Source organism: Juglans microcarpa x Juglans regia, chromosome 5D (genome assembly GCF_004785595.1).
Source record: "Juglans microcarpa x Juglans regia isolate MS1-56 chromosome 5D, Jm3101_v1.0, whole genome shotgun sequence".
Lineage (NCBI taxonomy): Eukaryota > Viridiplantae > Streptophyta > Magnoliopsida > Fagales > Juglandaceae > Juglans > Juglans microcarpa x Juglans regia.
In genome coordinates, this window is record NC_054602.1 from 33,567,173 (window position 1) to 33,592,638 (window position 25,466).

Consider the following 25,466-nt stretch of genomic DNA (forward strand, 5'->3'; position numbering starts at 1 on the left):
ATATTTTTTGGGTAGTTCACTTTTTTAAAATTATGTTTTAATCTTTATTTCTTGTATATTCTGTTAATTATTTTTTTATTCCAATTTTTGTAGCTTAAATCCCATATGTTTAACTATGTGGAGTCAATTTGTGCAAGATGAATGCAAAAAAATCTCAGAAATAATTGGGACAAAACCAGTTATACTTGGAACAAGAATAAGAGTTGGTTCTTATAATGGTATTTTTAATAATTAACAATATTATATTTTTCTTTTATATTGTATATGCTTGCATTAATCACGATCTCTATTTCTAATGAAGGATTGTCTCTTTCATCACGTCCGAAAAGTAAATTTATGATCAATCCTGTTCTTCCTGAGGCAACTTCATTGCAAGAGTGGTAATCATCAGAAATAAATCATTATTTGTTTCATGCCACTTGAATATTAAAATCTTCATATTTTTATTTCTTATGTTGCATTTGTTTTTATGAATTTTAAGGGCGGTAATTAATGATTCATTACTTGAGATGTAAGATGCTTGACATACCCGTCTACATCTCTGTCTTCTGTTGATATACGAGAAATAATCAAGAATTGTGATGTTGCTGAGTTGATCAAAAGTTTACAACCCATGGCGGTAAAATCCTATTCTTCGTAACAAATTCAAATATTTATACAATCAATTCATCTAAAAAATTATTTTTGATCTAATGTAGAAAGTAAAATTTTGGATAAAGGCGAAGATAATAGTGGTTGACTTGCGCCAGATATTTTTTTACATGTCATGTATTGGTTGTAATAAAGGAACTGTGTATGATTACAATGATAGCTTCCTTTGTTACCATTGCAAACACCAAAGTATTTCCCAACCACGGTATGTATCATTCAAATTTTTTGTTCTGTTTGATAATTTATATGATAGATTTCATGTATAGTTTTTATTGATTCTAACTTAAAATGATATTTCCATCAATTTTATAGTTGTCGAGCATATGTTCAACTCGACGATGGTACAGGAAGATTATCTGCTGTTATATTTGGTGAAGTTGTAGAGGAAGCATTCGGTTGTTCGGCAGTTGAGCTAATGAATCATACTGGTGATGTATGTTTTCTTATTTTCTATTACCTTTATTGTTGTGAGTAAAAAAGTCCGTATTAGAATTTTTGACATATTTACTACATTAATTTCCAGCATATATATTCTTTAAATTTTTATTAATCATGCAAGGTTATTAAAAATTTCTTTTGCAGGAACATTTGCCTTATATAGAAAATCTTGTAACACAAGTTTCACAAAAAGAGTGGGTGATTGAACTTTTAGTAGATCTCAATCGACTCAACCAACAACAGCACAAGAATTTCAATGTCATTTCTATTGATGCAGTACAAGAAGACACAAAATGATGGATCATAGTAAAAACATCAAAGGACTCATATTTTGAACTGATGTTTTTGTCGGGTTTGTTGCTAAAACTATCGATGTTATAAATATGTGTTGGACTATGTTATATTTTGAACTAATGTTTTTGTTGGGTTTGTATTAAACTTATCGCAAGTAACTTTGCTAAAACTATCAATGTTATAAATATGTGTTGGAGTATGTTATATTTTAAACTAATGTTTTTATCTTCTAATCTATGCAAGCATGTAATTATTATACTCTACTTAACTATCATTACCCTTAAATATTTGCTAGATTTCACATTTTTTCTTATATGTCTTAATTTATTGATTGAAATAAACTTTTTTATGGAATATATATTATTTTTTTAAAATAATTATTTCACCCAACTAGGCAAATGTGCTTTGCACGTTATTTTGACCTAGTATATATATATATATATATATAATATAAAAAATTAAAAATTATATATTTCAATTCCATCCGATCGAATTCAATTTTGAAATTATGAAAATGGGGAACCGAAACCGACATTTCGGTTTTTTTTAGCCATGTAATTTTATCATCTAGGAGTGGAGCTCTTTCGGATCGCCGTCAGTCAACGTTGGCCCTTAAATGTTTCCTTGCGGGCCTTCGTCGGGTTTGTCCAGCCCAGCCACACCCCCAATTGGCAATTCCCATGAAGCTGCGGTCCCGACCCGAATAAAGTGCGGATCATAACGCTACGGAACACAGGGAAGTGACTTAAAAGTGACGGTGTGCGAGTGTGGGAGAGAAGCAACCTCGTCGTGCGGGCCCCCAACATTTCAAATGTTCTTCTCCCTCTGAACCCTACGCAGGCACAAGATTCATGACCTTTTTTTCAATTTAGGGTTTTCTTCCGCAATGGTGGCAATGATGATGGCCACGAACAAGAGGGAAAAGCTCGCGAGTCTGATAAATTCGGCCAAGTCCGCTTCCAATATACCGTCCAAACTTGAATCCTTGCGTCAATTAAAGCAGAATTTGCTCCATGAAGACCCTTCCTTGCTCTCCGAGTTCCTCTCTCCCCTCCTCGACCTCCAGTCCGACCGGTTCAGTCCGGTTCGTAAGCTCGTTGCAGAGTACGCTCTGCCAAAACCCTAGCTGCATTGTCCCCGCTACAGCTCAATTTCGTTTTTCCCCTTTTATTATACATATCTTTCTATAATCATACAAGACTTTAATTTCCGACGAAGAGAATAAGAGATAACTGAGTTGAAGTTTCAGTGGAAAAAACCATTCATCAAGTTATGTTCTATCAATTCCTTTTGTATGAGGACGAGAATTCCTCAAATGATTCAACGTTATAACACAGAGACGAGTATATATTAATTTAGGTTTTAGTGAATTCAGCAGTCTTTTTTTCTCAATGTATATTTCTTATAAAAAAGGAATTGGGTTGCAGCTCGCGTATTTCTATTTTATAACAATATTGTGTACCATGTTGAAGTTCACCCGCTTTTTGTTCCTTCTTCTAAGTGTAGGATGATAGGTGAAATCGGCTTAAAGCACATGGAATTCCTACCTGAAATTGTACCTGCGCTGATTACTGTTGTGGACGATGGTACACCAGCTGTTGCTCGACAAGCCATCACTAGCGGGATTGATTTATTTCGTTCAACTCTTGAAAGAGTTGCAATTCAGGTGCTTTGTCTGCAGTTTGATATCTTTGAGTCTTTTCTATCTTGTTTGATATTTCTACAACTACTCGATCTGATAATAGTCACATCCATAATCGCTTCGTTGTATAAACTTTTTTAAATCTTTGCATGTACTTGGTTGTGACGCCCCAATGGAAGGTCTAAACCACATGACCTATATTCTAAAAGGACTAGTCAATGATACAATTGGAGCCCCATTGGAATCTTATAAATGACAAGAACTTTTCATTCCCGAGCAACGTGGGATCTCATTCACCACCTACCCTTATCCTTATCACATGGGGTATCTAATCTCCCTCCCTTAAATTCTCGACGTCCTTGTCGGGTCTGTCTATTGTAGGTGGCACGGCTCAAGTCCCACATTTCTGGTTATGATAGCCTCTGATACTATTTGTAACGCCCTAATGAAATGCCCAAATCACATGGCCTATACTCCAAAATAACTAATCAATGATACAATTGGAGCCCATTGTAACCTTAAAAAGAGTAAGATTTTTTTTCCTTCCCAAGCAATATAGGATCCTATTCACCATGTACCCTTATCCTTATCATATGGAGTATCACACACCAGCTGTTGCTCGACAAGCCATCACTAGAAGGATTTATTTATTTCGTTCAACTCTTGAGTTGCAATTCAGGCGCTTTGTCTGTAGTTTGATATTTGAGTCTTTTCTATCTTGTTTGATATTCATATAACTACTTGATCTTATAATAGTCACATCCATGATCGCTTGGTTGTATAAACTTTTTTAAATCTTCGCGTGTACTTGGGTTGTGCCTTTTGTGCTTTTAATATTTTGTACTTATCAAAGAAATCTTGAAAATTGTTGAGCATTTTCAGTACCTTTTGCCAACCTTCCTGTGTACTTGGGTTGGGAATTTAGATATTGTGTATCTTCCAGTATACATTTTTCTATAACCTTATAAAAAAAAAAATTTCTGTGACCTTACCATTCCTTACTTGCTTTTGATTGTGATGGTCAGGGTCTCTATTCAAGTGAATTGAGCAGTTCAGTTGAGTCATCATGGGCATGGATGTTAAAATTCAAGGACAAAATATATTCCATGGCTTTTCAGGTAGACAATGATCTTATGATAACATAGAAATGGAGATCTCCCATGTTCTGATTCATTGTAACGGCATGTTTACTAGCTGGGAAGTGGTGGAACAAGGTTGCTGGCACTGAAGTTTGTTGAAGCTGTCATTCTTCTTTATACACCTGATCCTAATGGCTTGTCAGAGCCTCCTACTAATGAAGGTAATAAGCATCTTAGGCTCAGTGGGCTTGAGAGACGAGGATATGCAATTTATATTTGTGGATACAATATGACTTAGACAACTTGTATTTGCTCACACAACATGCTGACATACTTTGTAGGAGAGTCTGTGCAATTTAATATATCTTGGCTTCGTGCGGGTCATCCAGTGCTTAATGTTGGAGATTTGTCAATTGAAGCCACTCATAGTTTGGGTCTATTGCTTGATCAGCTCAGGTTTCCAACAGTCAGATCTCTTAGTAACTCTGCAATAATTGTGCTCATTAATAGGTAAGCTTGCCTTTCTTGGTCATATGCTTATTCAAATTTTCTGCGAGAGTCATGCTATATTAACTAATCCGTCACTTGAGACCACTGGATCTCTTAATGCCAAAAGGGATAAGCGTTAGGTGCCTGGTTTCTGCATAAGCTAATATTTAAGACAACAGAAACAAACTTTTAAGTTCATGTGACAAGTGTGAAAAATATAATTCACGGCTTTAGAGAGATTTGTAAGAATGAAGATGTAACAATTCTTTTGTATGCATACATCTTGTGCACTTGGGTTTGCCTTTGTTTTATTTTTAATAATAAAATCTTCGATTACTATAAAAAAAAAAGTTTCAATATTGTTTGCCCATGACAAATTTTCCTCTATGCCTCACTCTAATTTTCTCCTCTCAAGTACCGATCGATGCAAGAAAGGGAATAAGAAGTAGACACTCCATTACTTTATTAGCGCTTGAGTTTTTAATTTTTTTGATAAGTAAGAAAGATTTTATTGAAACAAGTAATAGACAAAACCCAAGTACACAGAAAGTATACGAAAGCCAAAACCTAACTACAAGTTAGGAACTAGAAAAAGATACAAGAAAATTATGAACACTAGTTCCATTTAATACATTAGTCAAACCCCAAAAAAATAAGTTATGGAAAAAGAAACAACTGCGTTCCTGATTTTCGAAGCTTCAACTATTTCTCTCAAGCCAAATGCATCACATGAGACATAAAGGGATCAAATTCCAAATGGCAGCAATCTGAAAATTGCCCCGAAGTCCTCTCCAGCAAGCCAAGAGATCCACCACCCTCGTAGGCATCACCCATGCCAATCCAATCCTGTTTAAAATCTCATCCTAAGCACCCTTGCCACCTCATAGTGAAGTAGTAAATGATCATCCGCTTCGCCACATTTTTACACATGTAACATGCGTAACAATTAATCCCCACTTCCTCATGTTATCTATGGTCAGAATTTTCTCAATAGATCTAGTTCATCCGCAGAAAGTGACTGTAGAAGGCACCTTGCTCCTCCATATGCATTCCAAGAGAAAGGATGTACAATGTTCTGGCATGACAAAGCCTTGTACATAGAGTGAATAGTGAAATTCTTATTCCCAGAATGACTCCAAATCATTGTCCATTGTCATCCTACCAATACTTATAGCATACAACAAGTGAAATAGTTCGGAAATTGCGTCAATTTTCCAATCCTGTGCAGCTCTCAGAAAATGCACATTCCACTATGGGAACCGCCAGAATTTTCTAAAAGGTCCGCCACTGAAGCATCCTGATCATGAGCAATTCGGAAAAGAGCGGGAAAGGAAGTCTTAATGGCCACATCACCACACCTAGTGTCATGCCAAAAGTTGACCCTGGAACCCTCACCAACCACAACATTAATGTCTAGCAAACTCCTCCCACCCACTCCTGATATGTTTCCACAATCCCACACCATGCACACCTCTCACCTCTTTAGAATACCAACCCCCAAGCACTCCCATATTTGGAATCGATCATGGCCCTCCATGATGACTCACCTTCCTGATGATACCTCCATAGCCATTTCCCTAAAAGGGTTTATTAAAGGTCTTCAATGGTTCACCCTCCGTACCCCCAACCCTCTGCATAAATTGGGGAACAAACCTTGCCCCAACTAACCACATGGAACTTGGTCTCCTTGGTACTCTCTACAAGAAATCTTGAAACATTTTTTCAATCCGATTAGCCACACCCGCAAGTAACGGAAAAAGGGGAAGAAAGGATGTGGGAAGATTGGAAAGAGTGCTTTTATTAAAGTGATTCTTCTCCCTTTTGACAAGTAAAGCCTTTTCCATCCCACCAAACCTTCTTTCAAACTTCTCAATCACCCTGTCCCAAATAGCTCTTGCCTTATAAGCAGCCCCTAAGGGAAGACCGAGGTATTTCATGGGTAGAGGCGATACCTTGCAACTCAAAACATTTGCTAAGCTTCTAATATTATGCACGAGGCCCACCAGCACCATCTTTGACTTTCCAAGGTTCACCTTAAGACTGGAGACAACCTCAAAGCAAAGTAAGAGCTCTTAGCAACTGAACATGGCTAAGATCTGCCTCCTTACAAAAAAGTAATGTATCATTTGCAAACAAAAGATGGGAAACATTATCAAATCCATTGTTAGTACACCCCACCGAAAAACAAGCAAGAAAACCTCCACCAACTGCAGCCCTCAATATCCGAGTAAGTGCCTCCATAACTATAACAAAGAGAAAAGGAGACAATGGGTCCCCTTGTCTCAATCCACGGGAACTATTAAAGAAGCCAACAACGGTGCGATTCACCAGAACCTAGAAACAAGGCATGGATACACAATGCTTGATCCAATTGCACCACCACTTCCCGAAACCACATCTCCCTAGCAAGTACAAAAGAAACCCCCAATTAACATGATCATAAGCCTTCTCCATGTCCACCTCGCATAAAATACTTGGCACTCCCGTTTAAATCCTACTCTCCATAAATTTGTTTCCCTTTGACAAAAATGTATTAAGGTTTCAAGATGATGATCTCCATTACTGTACTCATGCGATAAGCAAGAACTTTGGGTATGATCTTATAGACCCCATTCACAAGACTAATGGGGTGGAAATCTTTCACATCCAAAGCCTTTGCCCTCTTTGGGATGAGAGCAATGAAGGTTGCGTTATGACTTTTTTCAAACTTACCATAAGAATGTAATTCATGAAAAACCTTAATGATATTTTCCCATACAAAAAAAAAAAAAAATCCCAACAGGCATAAAAAAAAGCCGTAGTGAAGCCATCTAGCCCAGGAGCTTTATCCTTAGCCATCTTTCCTAAAACTTTTATAACTTCCTCCTCCTTAAACGGTTGTTCCAGCCAACTAGCACTTGGCATGTCAATGGTCTCAAAGGCTAAGCCGTCAAGCCTAGGCCTCCAAGTGAACTCCTCTGTAAGCAATCTTTCATAAAAGAGGCAAATATGGTCCTTGGTCTCATGAACCTATGAGAGGATGTTATCATCAACTTGAATAATCTTGATAGCATTGTTCCTTCGATGAGAATTAGCTACCTGATGGAAAAACTTTGTGCACTTGCCCCCCTCTTTCAGCCAAAGTGCCATCGATTTTTGTCTTCACGAAACCTCCTCCATCAATATCACCCTCTCAAGTTCCGAAATAATCCGAATTATCCTCAAGATCTCATCTTTTGAAAGAGCACTTACCTCCACCCTACTCTCCAAACCCTGCTCTTCAAAAGGAGATTTTTTCCAGCTGTCAACATTTTCAAAAACTTGTGTGCATTCCATGCCTTTAAATCATTTTTTAAGGTCCCGTTTGGAACTTAGATTGAACTAAATCAACTCAATTCAGTTTAATTTTAAGATGAGTCTAACATCCAAACATCTAACTCTCAAATCACAAAACTCATCTCAACTCAAAACCTCTTTATACGTGGGACCCACAACCTTTTTAAACTTAACACCTCTTTACACGTGAGATCAACTTCCCATAAATATATCTAAATTCATCTTAACATCAAACACATCTAAACTCATCTTAGGCCGCCCCCACCAAACTCACTCTACCATCTCAACTCACTACTATTAATAAAAAACTCAACTCATCTCAACTCAGCTTAACATCCAAATGGGGTCTAAGAAGACATCATGGGGGTCTTCCATGAATTTCATGAAAATGGAAGGTTTGAAAAAAACCTAAATGCAACTTCTATGGCGTTCATACAAAAAAAGCTTGGCGTGGTAGAGGTAAAAAATTATTGTCCTATTAGCTTGGTAGGGAGGTGCTTCAACAACAAGGAGTGAGCTGTGGAGGAAATATGGAATTTTTTTGTGTCTTCTTTGGTTCAATGGTTTTCTGCTATTGTACTAAAGGGAGGGAATGTTCATATGTTTTTATTTTCTTTTCAGCTTTCTAGAATGTAATTAGGTGTCTCTTTTGTATATTTCTTGTGTACATGGGCTTCGCCTAGTTTCATTTGATCAATAAAGTTTCTTATTTATCAAAAAAAAAAAAAATCTTCCTATTAGCTTGGTGGGCGGGTTTTCTCCAAAGTATTGGCGAATAGGTTGCTCAAGGTGTTGGATATGTTAATATCGAAGCCTCGGAATGCCTTTGTCAAAGGTAGACAAATCCTTGACTTGGTGCTTGTCGCCAACGAATGTTTGGATAGTAGACTCAAGTCGGGAGAGCTGGTGCTTTTGTGCAAGTTGATACGGAAAAAACCTATGATCATGTCAACTGGAGTTTCTTACTATACATGCTCAAGAGATGTGGCTTTGGTAGGAAATGATGTACTTGGATCCATTATTGTATCTCTATGGCATGTTTCTCTATATTGGTGAATGGCATGCCTTCTTTAAAAGCTCACTAGGATTGAGACAAGATGACCATTTATCTCCGCTACTCTTTGTTTTTCTAATGGAAGCTTTTAGTAAGATGATTTCAAGCGTCGTGGAGGGTGGGTTCATATATGGATTCTTAGTAGGGGAGGCAACTACTGGCTCACTTAACATATCTCATCTATTATTTGCCGATGATACCTCAATCTTTTGTGGGGTCAGCCATGATCAAATTCGTGCTTTGAGGGCTCTCCTATTATGCTTTGAAGCTGTATCAGGGTTGAAGGTGAACTTGGCCAAATCAGAAGTAATGTCAGTGGGGAATGTTCCTCATGTGGAGAGTATGGCTTCCATTTTGGGATGCAAAATATCTTAGCTGCCCATGAAATATCTTGGCCTCCCATTGGGTGCTACATTCAAATCAAAATCTATTTGGGATGTTGTTCTAGAAAAAATGGAGAGGAAATTTGTTAGTTGGAAGATGATGTATTTATCCAAAGGTGGTAGGGTCACCCTAATCAAGTACTCTTTCCAATTTCCCAAGTTATTTTTCTCCAAGGTGGCTTCATCGCATGGAGAAACTCCAACTTGACTTCTTTTTTTGTGGGGAGGGGGGGGGGGGGGGGGGGGGGAGATTTCGCTTGGTGAAATGGGTCATGATATGCTTGCCCATCAAAGAAGGAGGTTTGGGTATCCGAAACTTGAAATTCTTCAACAAAGTCTTGCCTGGTAAATGGTTATGGAGATATCACTATGAACGGGGGGCCTTTGTGGAGAATCGTCATCGAATTGAAGCATGGAGAACCATGGGGAGGATGGTGTTCTAATGAGGTGAGTGGGCCTTATGGAGTGGGGTTGTGGAAGTATATAAGAAGAGATTGGGATACATAAGCAAGTAATATCCACTTTACTGTGGGTAATGGAGCCAAGGTCAAATTTTGGCATGATGTATGCTGTGGAGATAGAGCACTCAAGGAAACTTATCCACAAGTTTATGGTTTAGCAAGAATGAAAGAAGCCTCGATTGTAGACCTATTAATCATCTCCAATGGACTTATAAAAAAAAAAAAAATCTCCAATGGTATTCCCCAATGGAATGTTACATTTCTTAGAGATGCACAAGATTGAGAAATTGATTTTTTTTCGGTGTTCTTTGACCTTGTGTATTACACTCATTTGTCGGGGAGATTTGAAGATAAGATTTTTTGGTGCCCCTCTAAGAAAGGGATATTCACAGTCTGCTCTTTCCTCCAAGCCATGACTATGCACAACACAAATCCATTCTCATGGAAGAGCACTTGGAAGACAAAGACACCTCTAAAGCAGCAACTTCTTTGGGGAAGATCCTCACTTTAGACAATTTGAGGAAACGTTGAATCATAGTTATGGATTGGTGTTGTATGTGCAAAAAGAGCGGAGAGTCCATTGACCATCTACTACTTCATTGTGAGATTGCCATGACTTTGTGGAATGAAGTTTTTGCTCGGTTGGGACTAGCTTGGGTGATACCGAGAAGGGTAAGCGACCTCCTAGCTTCTTGGAGAGGCATTCGGAGTAACTCTCAAATTGCATCAATATGGAAGATGGTCCCAACATGCCTATGGTGGTGTATTTGGAGGGAGAGGAATGCAAGAAGTTTTGAAGATCATGAGTGGTCAATACATGAACTTAGAAACTTATTTTCCACTACTTTACTACATTGGTCGATTGTAATTAATTTTCATGGCATGACCTTCCATGAATTCTTTGTATCACTAAACTAGCACGCTTAGGCGTTGCTCTTATATATGTCCCGTACACTTGGGCTCTTGCCTACTCTTTTGATCAATATAAGTCCGAAAGTGGAGAACGCATAGCATTCTGGACTCTTTAGCGGCTTGGTACGCCACAATTCCTTCACACATGACAGTTTGCCGATAAAAAGATAAAGATTAGGAGATTGCTAAATTGAAGGGATTTAGTAGGTCCCAACGAATTACAAAACAAAACAAAAAAAAGTTTACCTGCCCAAATAAAACTTGGGGTGCCCTGAATTTGGTAAGATGACCACCATTATCTCACCAAATCCACAAAACCCTCGGTTTTAAGCCACGTGTTTTCAAACTTGAAGTATCTTCGACCCCCATGAATGCCATCACAATCCAACAGGATAGGGAAGTGATTTGAGTTGATCCGAGGTAATCTCTTATGATACACCTCCGAGAAATGAGCCTTCCAAGAAGGTGATACCAAGAATTTGTCCAATTGAGGCCAAGCTCAATTATTGGACCACATGTATGCACCCCCCACTTGGGTAAATCCAGGAGATCCAACTCAAATAAACTTGGAGAAGTCCGCCATGGCCGGGATGATACAATGCACCACCGATCTCTCACAAGGGAATCGGGTAACATTAAAATCCCTTCCAATGCACCAAGGCACATCCCACCAGCTATACAAACCAGCTATCTCTTCCCACATAAGTCTCTTACTACTATCCAAGTTTGGTCCATCTATTTTTGCAAAAGCCCACTCAAATCCATCCTACACATTTTTTAAAAAGGCATGCTGCCAAATACTCCCCAATCCACTCCTCTAAATTCTCCACTACCCTCTTATCCCGCATCACCAAAACACCACCTGAAGCCCCCTTAGAAGCAAGAAACGCCCAAACCACATTCAAACAACCCCACACACTTCTAACGATACTACTATCTACACATCTAAGTTTAGTTTCCTGCAAGCACACAATAACAACTTTCCAAAGGCAAAGCAAATTCTTTATAAGGAGGCGCTTGTTGAGATTATTTAGCCCCTGTACATTCCAAGAAAGGATCTTGGGCCTTGTAAAAATAAATTTGATGCCCTTCCCTTGTATCTACCTCGACTTGCACTTCCTTACTTCACATCATAATTTATTTTACATGCAAGTCTCTTTAGCTCCCTATCTCTTTTTTAGGCTGATTTTGTATTTAAGGAATGTCCCGACTCAATAGCTATAAGCAATGCTCGAAATTGTTCTTGAAAACCTTCACATGAAATGCCCACAGTTCCAACTTCAACAATATTTTCTCGAGTTTTTAATTGCGGTTGGTTCTAAATATATGCCTGATATCAAAAATTCAAAAATATAAAATTTCTATTCGACTATTTTCACTTAATACACCTAACCTCAAACTGTTGTTCCTAATTAAAAAAATGAAACAAATAAAAGGTTCAAACAACCAGTAATACGAGGGTAAACTTAGAAAATATAAAAAATAAAAATGGGTAATGATTCAGCCCAAAACTCAATGTACTTTGTCCTTACCCTTACTATGATTTTTTTGGATCACATGCATTGAGATTTTACTTTATCTTTCTTTGTACTGTATATGTTTCTTACCAGTCTCTCAGCAATCGCAAAACAAAGGCCTGCATTCTATGGACGGATTCTTCCAGTTTTACTTGGTTTGGAGCCCTCAAGCTCTATAATCAATGGAATGCATGTTTCTGCGGCACATCATGCTTTAAAAGGCGCCTTCCTCACCTGCTTGAAATGTACTCACCCGGGTGCTGCACCGGTATCTCTTTTATACCGAACACATACTTGATGCTCATAAGTGAATTACTGGGCTTGCCTAAAGACAGAGAGGCACTGATAAGTTTACAAGATACTGCATTAAAGTTGTCCAATGTGTGCATCACTCATAAAGCTAATAAAATATTGATATTTGTAATATGGTTTTACTTTGGTTACTGTTTTCTTTTTCATCCTTGATTAGTTGTTAAAACTTAAAATCTCTGGTATATAATATTTAATATTGTCCATAATCCTTGGATCAGGTCATTCTTTTTTTTAAAAACAAAACAATTCAAGGGTTAATAGATAATGCAACATCAACTTAGTGGGATGAAAGTGTAATAGTAGCATAATATTTGGCATAACCCATTTATGTTGACATCCACAAATATACACACACCAAAATATGTGTATATTTTTATGCTTTTATTAATGTATGTATTCATATACGGATGGATGTAATATGCAAGTATGTTTTAAATATTCATTAATGAAATGGTGTTCAAGCTTAGGCCCCTTTTTTTGTTAACTATAAAAGTGTCATGCTCATAAAATTTGTCACGTCACCTTATATTTTGCTCTTTCTTCCTCAGTTATCAATTGGTTTCCACAGGACTCTTGACTGAGGGTGGGTTTATCTAGAAGAGTTATGAATAGATTAGCGGATTCTAATTGTTTGAGATAGTTTATATCTATGATATGTTGAACTGGGAGAAGTTCTTAGGTATTTCAGTATTCCCATGCACACCCATCAATAGTTCCCTTAACACAGCATCGAACTAACTTATCACTTCTCCCTTGGGTAAGTGCAGTATTATTTTTTGTTATTAAACTATCATACCGTGGGCTCATCATTTGTTAGAAAATTGCAGCTTCTACTTTGAAGTGTGCTTTGTTACTCAGAACTGAAAAATAAGGGAGTAATTGGTTTCTGCAGTGGCGAGATAGTTTGGTGGATGCCTTGAGAGAGATGAAAGCTGGAGGGTTGGCAGAGCAAACTCTTCACCAATTTTCTAAGATTACTGGAAGTCTAGGTGAAGGAAAAGAAGATTCCCCAGTTATTAAGGTACCTCTCGACTTTGCTTCCCATTCTATTCATAGGCATATACAGATAGATTCACTTACCCCAGATGTTTTTGACAGTGGCTTAAACATTTTACAGGAAGAGAAGGTTACATGTAAAGCAGGTGATGCTGTGGATAGTAATTTGGGAAGAAAAAGATCTGGAGCACCAGAAAACAGTGATCCAGCTGAAGATAGAGATATGCCTGAAAAGCGTATGAAAGCATCGCCTAGTGTCTCAGAGGAATCTACTAGAGAGTTGGATAAAAGTATCACAATTCCTCAAGATGGAATTCCATCAACTCGGCCAACCACTTCCAGAGGAGATGTTGATACTGGACCTGCGCAGCAACTTGTTGCTATGTTTGGTGCCTTGGTTGCTCAAGGCGAAAAAGCCATTGGCTCTTTAGAGATTCTTATATCAAGTATCTCTGCTGACTTGCTAGCTGAGGTAGTGATGGCTAATATGCGTTACCTTCCTCCCAATCTTTCCAAAGCTGAAGGAGATGATTTGCTGATGAACATGACTATAGTTGGGAGTGATACTGATGCTAAATATCCTCCATCATTTATAGCAGACGTTCTGTCACTTTCTAGTACTTTCCCACCGATAGTCTCACTGTTAGATGCTCACCAGTCTATATCCAATGAAATAGTGGTATGGTTTTCTCTACTGATTTTGATTCCAAGTGCTCCTTTTTTGTGTTTCTTTTTTTTTTTTGGGTCTCCAATTATGTTGGGAGACTAGTGATTTCATGTTTTTATTTTCCAGTCTAGTCCTTTGTAAAGGTATTTATTTCAATCTGTATTCTAGTTTGTTTTTCAGTTTTTCTATTCTAAGATCTGCATGTTGGTGAGATTGCAGAAACCTCATAGCAAGGAAGAACATGCTGCTTCTGTAGTTGATAGTGTTGTTGGACATTCTGGCATGGACCATGATTCTGACAATCTGATTTTGCCTGCTGGTGTATCAGCTTCTTCTGATATTGTTTTGTCTGAAATGGAGAAAGGTTGTTTTCCAATTACATCTGATATCCATGACATGGGGAATCTAGAGAGTGAGATACCTGGCTTGGATTCTTCTGCTCTTACTGATGGATTGTCAGAGACACAGGTTGCTTCCTCCTTGGCCTCCACTGATCTGGAAGATGCCAGTCAAGAGCAAGTTACAAGTTTGGTTCAGACAACACTGAATTTACATCCATCAATGTCAACAGACAGGTCCGAGGAACTTAGCCCAAAGGCAGCTGTTACAGATGTCAGCAGTCTGGTCTCATCAACAGAAACTTCTGTTGTGTTGTCTTTTCATGTCATCTTGCCCAAGATGTCAGCACCTGTTGTTTACCTTGATGATGAACAGAAGGATCATTTGCAGAAATTGGCTTTTATACGCATTGTTGAGGCATATAAGCAAGTAGCAGTTGCTGGAGGTGCACAAGTCCGCTTTTCACTGCTTGCATATTTAGGGTTTGAGGTAAAAATTGTAGCATTTAAAATATGTTTATTATCATTTTCACTGTTCATAACAGAAATAGGCCATTTATATTATATATAGATAGAATAAGTTTTATAATGAAAAAGATGCCTCATATGATTCTGTTAGTATGCACTCAACATTTCTTTACTTTATATATTTGACTCTATTTGGCAGTTTCCCTTGGAGCTAGACCCTTGGAAACTGTTACAAAAGCATATACTGGAAGATTACATGGGTCATGAGGTTAGTAAATTTTTCTTTTTTCTTTTATACTTAGATAATATCTTAGCTCTTACATGATGGGTTTGGATTTCAGAAATTTACCAACCTTGCATATATACATCTGCAAGGCAACCTACAAGATGTAACATTTTCCATATGTACTTTGTTTTTGCTCATTGCATTCATCTAAAGTTCTACCAACTGGCACTAACTACTGGATGTCTTCAGGGACATGAGTTGACCTTGCGTGTCCTCTACAGGTTATATGGCGAGCAAGTAGAGGACCGTGACTTCTTTTCTTACACAGCTGCGGCTTCTGAATATGAAAAATTCCTTCTTACTGTGGTGTGTATTTATATGCCATATTTTGTTCGCTTGTCCATTTTCAAGGTAAATGTTGAGCACTTTCTTTTTCCTTTGCAGGCAGAGACACTTAGAGATTCTTTTCCACCTTCAGATAAATCATTAAGTAGATTGTTTGATGAAGCTCCTGATCTGCCGAAGTCAATTTTAAAATTACTAGAAAGCATGTGTTCTCCTGGAAACTTTGATAAAGCTGAGGAGTTACAAAGTGGGGATCGCGTTACTCAAGGTCTCAGTGTTGTGTGGAGATTGATTATACAAAGGCCACCCATTCGAGATGTCTGCTTGAAAATTGCCTTACAGGTATTCTTCTCTTAACCGTGAACTTCATAATATCTGTTTGTGTTATATTTTGGCAGCATGGCATCTACTTTAGTTTTATATTTGTTATGTTTACTTATCAAAAAAAATATTTGTTATGTTTGCTGTTGAGTGGGGTCTTCAACATAATTCGGTTTCCCAGTGAGAGGGCGGGAGTATCTACTTTGTCTTCGGCTATGGAGGATTTTTCGGAGCTGTTTTTGACTTGGATCTCTTGGATCTTCCCTTGGTTGGGGAGTACTTGGTCCAATAGTAGAGGGCGGTCAAGACTGGATAGATTTCTAGCCTCTCCTTCTTGGGAGACTCATTACCCGGAGTTATGTCAGAAGAGATTGCCTCGTGTTTGCTCTGATAATTTTCCCATCATGCTCAATTGTGGCGGTATACATGGGGGTAGGCATTATTTTAAGTTTGAAAACATGTGGTTTGAAGCTGATGGATTTGTTGATAGGGTGAGGAGCTGGTGGTCTTTTTATTAGTTCATGGGAACTCCAAGTTTCACACTGGCAAGTAAACTTAAAGCTTTGAAGGCTGATTTAGGGCTCGTTTGGATAGTGAGGTGAGATGAGATGGTTTTAGATGAGTTGAATAAAATATTGTTAGAATATTATTTTTTAATATTATTATTGTTTTAGGATTTGAAAAATGTTGAATCTTTTTATTATATTTTATATGAAAATTTGAAAAAGTTTCAATGATGAGATGAGATGGGATGAGTTGAGAGTGTTTCTGTATCCAAACGGGGCCTTAAAGAAGTGGAATTGTGAAGTTTTTGAGAATATTGATTTGCAGAAAAACTCTCTTTGAGAAGGTATTATTGATGGAAAAAATATCTTGGAAGCAAAAATCGAGGGTCCTTTGGTTTAAAAGGGGGACAAGTGCACTAAGTTTTTTATTCATAAAATGGCTAACTCACATAGGCGTAATAATGCTATTGAGTTACTCCATTATGAAAATAGTGTGCTTTCATCCCCTAATGAGATACAGGATCACATTGTGCAGTTTTATGAAACTCCACTAATCGAGAGAGCGGATTCGAGGCCTAATCTTGATGGCTTGAATTTTGAGACATTGGATTCCTACACTTCAAGCTAGTTGGAGAGACTGTTTGAGGATATTGAGGTTTATCAGGTGGTATGTGAGATGAGTAAAGATAAAAGCCCCTTGCCTGGGTGACTTTTCTATGGCTTTTTGGGACATTGTGAAAGAAGATGTGATGCGGGTTTTTCAAGAATTTTATTCTTTTCACAAGTTTGAGAAGTCTCTTAATGCCACTTTTATTGCCCTCATCCGTAAGATTTCCGGAGCCTCTGAGTTGAAGAATTTCCACCCCATCAGTGTTGTAAGTGGGATCTATAAGATAATCTCTAAGGTGCTAGCAAATCGTATGAGTATGGTGATGGATAAGATTATTTCTAAGCCCCAAAATACTTTTTTCGGGGTCAGCAAATACTTGATTCAGTGCTGATTGCTAATGAATGCTTAGATGGTCAGTTGAGGGAGGGTGACCTGGGAATTTTATGCAAGCTTGACTTGGAAAAGGCATACGATCATGTGAGTTGGGATTTCCTTTCTACATGCTCAGGAGATGTGGTTTCGAGAAGAGGTGGTGTGGGTGGATTAGACATTGTGTATCGACTGCTCGATTTTCAATGTTAGTCAATGGAAATCCTTGTGGGTTTTTTCAAAGCTTGAGGGGTTTGAGACAGGGGGTTCCGTTATCTCCTTTTCTCTTTGTTGTCGTTATGAAGGCGTTGAGCCGCATGGTGGAGGCTGCTATAGGGGTTTTCTTTCCGGTTTTCGGTGGGAAATGCTAATAATGGAACTATCTCAATTTCTCATTTTCTTTTTGCAGATAACACTCTTATCTTTTGTGATGCTGATCGTGGGCAGATTCAAGCTTTAAGAGCTGTTATTATGTTTTGAAGCTGTCTCGGGCCTTAAGGTGAATTTGGGAAAGTCGGAGATGGTTTCAGTGGACGATGTGTGGAAAATCAACTGATTGGCGGGTCTTTAGGCTGTAACGTTGCTTCTCTTCCTATGAAATATCTTGGTCTTCCGTTGGGGGCGTCTTTCAAAGCTAAGAATATTTGGGATGGGGTAATATAGAAGATTGAGAAAAAATTGGCGGGTTGGAAGCGGCTATACTCTTATCAAAAGTACCATTTCCAACCTTCCAACTTATTTCATTTCTTTATGGGATTACCTGTAGGTGTGGCAAATCGGGTTGAGAATTTATTTCGTGCATTTCTTTGGGGCGGAGTTGGAGAGGAGAACAAATTTCATCTTGTGAGCTGGAATAAAGTTTGTTGTCCTATTGTTAATGGATGTTTGGGGGTTCGAAATTTGAGTAGTTTTAATGAGGAGATTAGGTGGACTTATGGTGTGAGTCTTTGGAAATTTATTAGAAAGGGGTGGGAGGACTTTGCTAAACATGTTAAGTTTGATGTTGATAAAGGTTCAAGGATTCGCTTTTGGTTTGATGTTTGGTGTGGTGAATGTGCTCTTTTTAGAGTGTTTCTGGCTATTTTTCGTATGGTAGCTAATTAGCAGGTATTCGTTTCAGATTTGTTGATTTGCTCTAATGGAGCTGTGCAGTGGGATTTTAGTTTTATTAGAGCTGTTCAGATTTGAGGTGGGAAGGGGCACGCGAATCAGGTTTTGGCATGATATTTGGTATGGTGATGTTGCTTTGAAAAATGCTTTCCCCTCTCTTTATAGGAATGCGTCAGATAAGGGTGCGTTTGTGGCCGATAATATGAGCATCTCCATTGATTCCCTTCAATGGTTGGTGAGATTTACTAGAGCTGTACAGGATTGGGAGGTGGGAGACATTGTTGAATTTTACAGTGTTATATGCGCTGAAACTACAGGCAGGAGGGGAGGACATATTACTTTGGACACTCACAGGGAACAAGAAATTTTCAGTCCGACCATATTACAAGGCATTGACAACTCACTCTTCCAATGCCTTCCCTTGGAAGAGCATTTGGAGGAGCAATGTTCCCCTCAAGGTTGCCTTATTCGGCTGGTTGGCATCCCATGGGAAAATATTGACTATCGACAAGCTGAAAAAACATGGCCTCTACATAATAGATTGGTGCTTCATGTGCAAACACAATAATGAATCAGCAGACCACTCACTTCTTCATTGTGAAGTAGTTAAGGCTTTATGGGATGAAATCTTCACTAGGCTCGGTATCGCATGGGTAATGCCTAGGAGGGTGATAGATTTATTGTCATGTTGGAGAGGGATTTGGGGCAATTGTCACATTGTAGCTGTTTGGAAGATGGTGCTTCTATGCTTAATGTGGTGCACATGGAACGAAAGAAATGGTCGTTGTTTTGACAATAGGGAACGCTCTCCGGATGGTTTAGGACCTTTTTCTTTCATACATTGTTGCTTTGGGCTTCATCTATTGTCTTGAATGGAATGAGTTTTAATGACTTTTATGCTACTTTCCGTAGCGCGTAGTTTGTAATTAGGCTCATTCTTGTATATTTCCTATGTACTTGGGCATTGCCTATTACGTGGATTGATAAAATCTTTTTTTACTTATAAAAAAAAAAAAAAGGATTGGAAACTTGATGAGGTTGCAGATTTTTTCAGTTTTTTGTATTTTGTAGATATTGGAGGAAATGAGAGGGATAGAATGTTATGGAAGCATACAGGGAGTAAAAAGTTTTCGGTTCGGTCATATTATAAGGTGTTGACTGTTCAACATTGCATTTCTTTTCCATGGAAGAGCATTTGGAGGGCTCACGTGCCGTCCAAAGTTGTTTTTTTTATTTGGACAGCATCCCTGGGGAATATTATGACTATTGATAATTTGAGGAAGTGTGGCTTGATTGTTATGGAGTGGTACTTCATGTATAAGAAATATGGTGAATTAGTGGATCATTTACTTCTACCTTGTGAGGTGGCTAAGGCTTTATGGAATGGCGTGCTTTGTAGAGCTGAGCTGGTTTGGGTAATGCCTAAAAGAGTAGTGGATTTACTTGAGTGTTGGAATGGGCTTCATAGTTGTCCTCAAGTGTTTGCTGCGTGGAAGATGATTTCTTTGTGTATTATGTGGTGTATTTAGTTGGAAATGAATGAACGGTGCTTTAACAATAAGGAGTGTACTGTAGAGGAAATCTGGCAATTTTTTGTGTTCTCCTTACTTCAATGGTTTTCTGCTATTGTGCTTAATGGAGGGTCTGTTACTGAGTTTTTGTTTTCGTTTTATGCTTCTAGAATGTAATTAGGTGTTTTTTTTTTTATACTTCCTATGTACATAGGTTTCGCCTATTTCATTCGATGTATAAAAATGTCTTTCTTACTTTAAAAAAAAAATGTTTGCTGTTGAGAAATGCATGTTTCCTTCTCATACTTGTTAACAACTCCAGCCAGACTTAAGTGAATAAGCAAAGAACCTTGTTGACGACATCTGCCTGACTTGTATTTATTTCTCGTGGAAATATTGAATGGTTGAGTAATCCATTTGGTAAAATCCTCCATAAATTTAAAAATATGGTACTTGATCTTTTTCTTCCACATCTTCATTTATTGTTTTGGACATTTCCCCCAGCATTAAAGCTGACAACTTGTGAATTCCAATTCTTAGATGGATATTCTATGAAAGTCATTGATTTTGAATCTGAACTTTCAATATTCCTGTCTGTTAATTGACTTCGATTATTGCCTATTATTATGAATTAAATTTCTTGATTACCGATCGAAAAAAAAATTTGACTTCAATTATACTTTTTACCTCTGAAAGAGTGCAGTCCATCACTTGGAGGAAGTGCGTATGAAGGCAATACGTCTGGTAATTAGCCCATAACTTCCGATTGAAGCAACAAGTCAGTTTTTTAAATAATAACTGTGTTACGGTTCTGGGGGTGCTTTCACTTTACAGGTGGCAAACAAGCTTTTTCCTTTATCATCCATTGCCAAACAGATTGAAAGTTTTGCAAAAGAAATGTTGTTCTCTGTAATAGGTGATGATGTGGCAGATGGAATTGATACTGAAGGATCAGTCAGAGAAGCACAGAAGGTATTGGATTTTTGTTTTGCCGATGTGAAGTTCCACATTAGCCAGGCCATTTATACATGTTTTCTTTATCTTTTTCCCTTTCTATTTAATTGCATAGCTGTAACTTAATTACAATCCAGGATTCTGAGATTGAAAAGCCTGTGGATGAACGTCTGTCAGTGAGTGCCAACAGTAAGGATATTTCCTCTGATACTCATCAATCGAGCATGTGTCAGAGTGTTTCCTCCCTTTCAGTCTCAGAGGCACAGCGTTGCATGTCTCTGTATTTTGCCTTGTGTACTAAGGTGTTACTTTACTTTTTCATCTTCTTTACTCCTAGCGTTCAATCATTTACCCATGTATTAATATTTTAATCGTGTGACCTAATTGACAGAAGCACTCCCTTTTCCGTGAAATATTTGTAGTCTATAAGAGCATGCCAAAGACGGTTAAGCAGGTTTGATTATGATCAACTTAATATTTCTTTTTTTTTTTTTTTTAACTTATGATCAACTTAGGATTTTTTTTTTTTTTACTTGTGATCAACTTAATATTTCTTTTACTTATAATAAACTTGTTTCTTTTTTTTTTTTTTTTTTTTTTTTCAATTCTTGTCATTCCTGCTATAAGTTTTGCTTCTTGTTTGTTGTATGTTGCAGGCCATTCACCGCCAGATTCCAGTACTAGTCCGTACTATGGGCTCATCATCAGATCTACTTGAAATAATTTCAGATCCTCCAAGTGGAAGCAAGAACCTTCTAATGCAGGTTATGTGAATTAACCATCTAACTTTCATGTCACCATGCAACAGATAAATTTTTGTAACAATAACCTTTTTTTGCATCAGGTTTTGCAAATACTGACAGATGGGACGATTCCCTCCTCAGAATTATTGTTCACAATAAGAAAGTTATATGATTCAAAAGTAAAGGTATATCATGTTGTTTTCTTAACTGTGGAAAAGAAGTGAAGCTACTAGCTAATATATGTTCGCTTGTGGTTGATTTCAGGATTTAGAGATTGTTATCCCGATCTTGCCATTCCTTCCAAAGGATGAGGTTCATTCCTTTTATTTTTTCTTGATATAACTGATTTGATCTGCTGACAGAAGTAATTAAATTGCTGCTATTATTCTTCTCACTGACCTGGATTTTCTCTCATATATCAATAACCTCTAGCTTAGCCTTGGCATTTTCTGGATTTACTCCTTTTCAGTTTTTTAGTTTTCCTTCACTTCTATTTAACTTTTCTCTTTGTATTCATATATTGATTTGAAATATTTTGTTGATCGTTTATTTTTGCTGCAAATAACTTGATTAACTTCTTCTGTTAGGTTAAGCTGATTTTTCCCCATGTTGTGAATCTTCCCCCAGAAAAGTTCCAGTCAGCACTTGCCCGCATACTAAAGGTATACTTTTTCCATGATTATGCTTTGTAACACTAGTGGTCCCTGGGTATTTGAAGCGCTGTTCATTCCTAATTTCCATATTCTACATCTCTTATAGCTGAATGTGCAGACTAGACCATTGGCCTTGCAATTAATTGTATCATATTTTATAGAAAATCTGAATTTTACAACCTGGCATTAGTAGCTTATGGAAATGCACTCTGATAACTGTTGATCATATGGTTTTTTGTATCCTATTTCCAATTCCTTGCACTTTGCTAACATCAGGCTCTCCATTGTATAAGTGACTTTGCTGGGTTTTTCTGCATACTCCATCATATTAGAGCTTGTCTCAACCATTATCAAACAATAAACAATTGCCATTTTAATGAAATATCAGAAATCGGGAGTCTGCAAATGTCGATATTACTTCTTTTTTTTTTTTTTCCACTTCATGCTTGATGTCTTGTTATTCTTATTTTTGTCAGCTTATCTTCTCTAAAGGAGGCAGACATATAGATAGCTTGTAAACGCATATCCGTACCAACTGCTCAATTCTTATATATAGTTTGGTCAGGCAGAGGAATATGCATAATATAACAAAAACATATATGCAGGGATTGTCTCATTCAGGTCCAGTGCTCACTCCAGCTGAAGTGCTAATTGCTATCCATGGGATTGACCCTGAAAAAGATGGAATTCCCTTGAAGAAGGCACGACTCGTTTTGTGTTTTTCTCACTTGTAACCTAGCCAAAAAGCCTTAGTCCATAACTAAGTGATGTTATTTTTTGAGCAGGTCACAGAAGCTTGTAATGCATGTTTTGAGCAGAGGCAAGTATTCACCCAACAAGTGCTTGCAAAAGTTTTGAATCAATTGGTCTGTACCCTCAAGAGCTCTCAACCTTTTATCTCCTAAATTCTAATTGCTTCTATCAGAGCTCACAGATGACCAAGGTTTCCATTTGTAGGTTGAGCAGATCCCTCTTCCTTTATTGTTCATGCGAACCGTATTACAAGCCATAGGTGCTTTCCCAGCACTGGTGAGAAATTAAGCAGAATGTTCTCTTTTGAAGTTCCAAAGAAGACCTATATTATTGTTTGTGCACCCTTAGGTGTTTTGGCAGATTCATAGTGTATCGTAACATGTTTATATGTATATAGTTCCCTTAGATTTATGTTTACATAGCGCAAAAATGTGTTGACTTAAAATTTAGGATGCGTAAAAGTCCTTTCAAGCTTATATTGTTAAGTCCGATCATTAGCTGCTGCATTCAACTAATTGATTTTTTTTTTTTTTATAACCATGTTTTTCAAGTTTTCTACCTTTGCTTAACATATCAGAACTTCTAGTTACTTTATGACTTTAAATGATGTAGGTGGATTTTATAATGGAGATTCTGTCTCGTCTTGTGAGCAAGGAGGTGACTACTTTTTTATTGTAAGCTAAATTGCTAGTGATTTTGTAATTCATTCTTATCTCATCTCCAATTCGGTGTGGTCTTGCAGATTTGGAAATACCCAAAGTTGTGGGTAGGATTCTTGAAGTGTGCTTTCTTGACAAAGCCTCAGTCATTTGGTGTGTTGCTTAAGGTGCGGCTGTTCTGATTCTATTAGTTTTTCTTTTCGGTAGTTTTTCCTCATAATTTGTTATCATGTTTGATGTGCTTGCCACAGAAACTATGGCAGATCATATTTTTTGAACTGTATCACTTTTCTGGTCTGCTCAGTACCCCCTATCATGTTAGTTACCAATCACATATCGATTCCATTTTTATTCAATTGCTTTTTAAAATATCTATCCTTCCTAATGATTCAGTGAAGAAAAATAAATAAGTACAAAATTAGCTTTTTTTTAATCTATTTTTTTTAGGATTTAATTAAAAGGTCCAGTGAAGGAAAGGCCAAAAAACTACGTGGGAGGCATGCTTGAAAATATATGCAGAAAACCCAAATTTAATCAAATTTTACCATTTAATTCAATATGAGTTATATGTAAGATAAACAAACCATATGCAAGAGCCACAAAGATGAAGGTGATAAAGTGGCAACGGACTGGATTGAGTTCAGGAGAGGGAAGTGGTTCCTAAACCCAAGCCTTCCACCGGTTTTAGGATAGTGTTGTGAAACAACATTCATTCTTCATCTGTTTTTAATCGTGTATTGTCTTTCAGCTACCTCCAGCACAGCTAGAAAACGCGTTGGCTAGAACTGCAGCACTGAAAGCACCATTGATCACTCATGCTAGCCAACCAAATATCCGTTCTTCCCTTCCAAGGTTCATAATGATTTTTCATTTTCTTTTTAGCCTTTTTTTCCCTTTTGCACATGAATATTTTTTAAAATGGGGCAATAAGTGGGGTGAGAAAAGAGGCCATCTTAGTCCTGATGAATTAGCTTTTTCTCCGCCGCTAATTAAAGGGCTGCTTTGGATGTATTTGTTCAGATCTGTTTTGGCGGTTCTTGGAATTGTACCAGAGTCTGAGACTTCAAGTCAAGCACAAACTGGAGTTGCCCCTGATTCTCAGAATTCTAGTCAGGTGCAAACAAGTCAGGCTGACAGTGGACATATGAGTAACCCGGATAAGGTGGTGACAGAGAAATCTTAAAGAGCCATGTGGTTCTAGCTGACCTTGCAAGAAGCCAATTTTAACAAGTATGATTCTACATTCTACAATTCAAGTTTGGTCTTGCTTATTCTACCAAAAGTGCCCCAGCTTAGCAATTGGGTTATCCAAGCTCCCAAAGCCAGAACTTCTATGATATTATCTCGCTCCAAATCAGTGGAACTAGATATGATGGGGCGTTTGAATGTTGTATTATCAGTTATCCCAAAGCCATGTACCCTGGAATCGCAATCTTACTGGGAAAAATATTTCCAATTAGGAAGACATTAGGAGGGATATCTGACGGTGTAAAAGGTGTTAAAATTTTGTACATGAAATTTGGCTCTCTCACTACCTGTGTATACTGATATGGATCTACTTCTGTACTTAATGCTATAGTTTTGGGGATGAACACACTTGTGCAAATTGCAGTAGCTAGTGCATGTACTGTTTCGTACCAAATGTGTCAGTGCAGATCGAAATTCGGAGTTGCCAGCATGTTAACTTTCT

The 25,466-nt window shown here is 37.7% G+C and overlaps 1 protein-coding gene across 1 annotated transcript; it reads left to right on the forward strand.

Annotated features, from left to right (window-relative positions):
- The first annotated feature begins 1,962 nt into the window (after nt 1-1,962).
- On the forward strand, nt 1,963-25,365 carry LOC121264591. The gene is made up of 27 exons (XM_041167853.1): nt 1,963-2,487; nt 2,890-3,049; nt 4,051-4,143; nt 4,220-4,325; nt 4,446-4,614; nt 12,329-12,503; nt 13,440-13,568; nt 13,665-14,222; nt 14,430-15,038; nt 15,216-15,284; nt 15,492-15,608; nt 15,687-15,929; nt 20,711-20,758; nt 20,849-20,986; nt 21,106-21,270; nt 21,360-21,422; nt 21,625-21,732; nt 21,813-21,896; nt 21,976-22,023; nt 22,299-22,373; nt 22,970-23,065; nt 23,150-23,230; nt 23,322-23,393; nt 23,730-23,774; nt 23,860-23,943; nt 24,525-24,628; nt 24,797-25,365. The coding sequence occupies exons 1-27, from the start codon at nt 2,270-2,272 to the stop codon at nt 24,957-24,959; spliced, it is 4,020 nt and encodes a 1,339-aa protein (XP_041023787.1). The 5' UTR covers nt 1,963-2,269; the 3' UTR covers nt 24,960-25,365.
- The last annotated feature ends 101 nt before the right edge of the window (nt 25,366-25,466 follow it).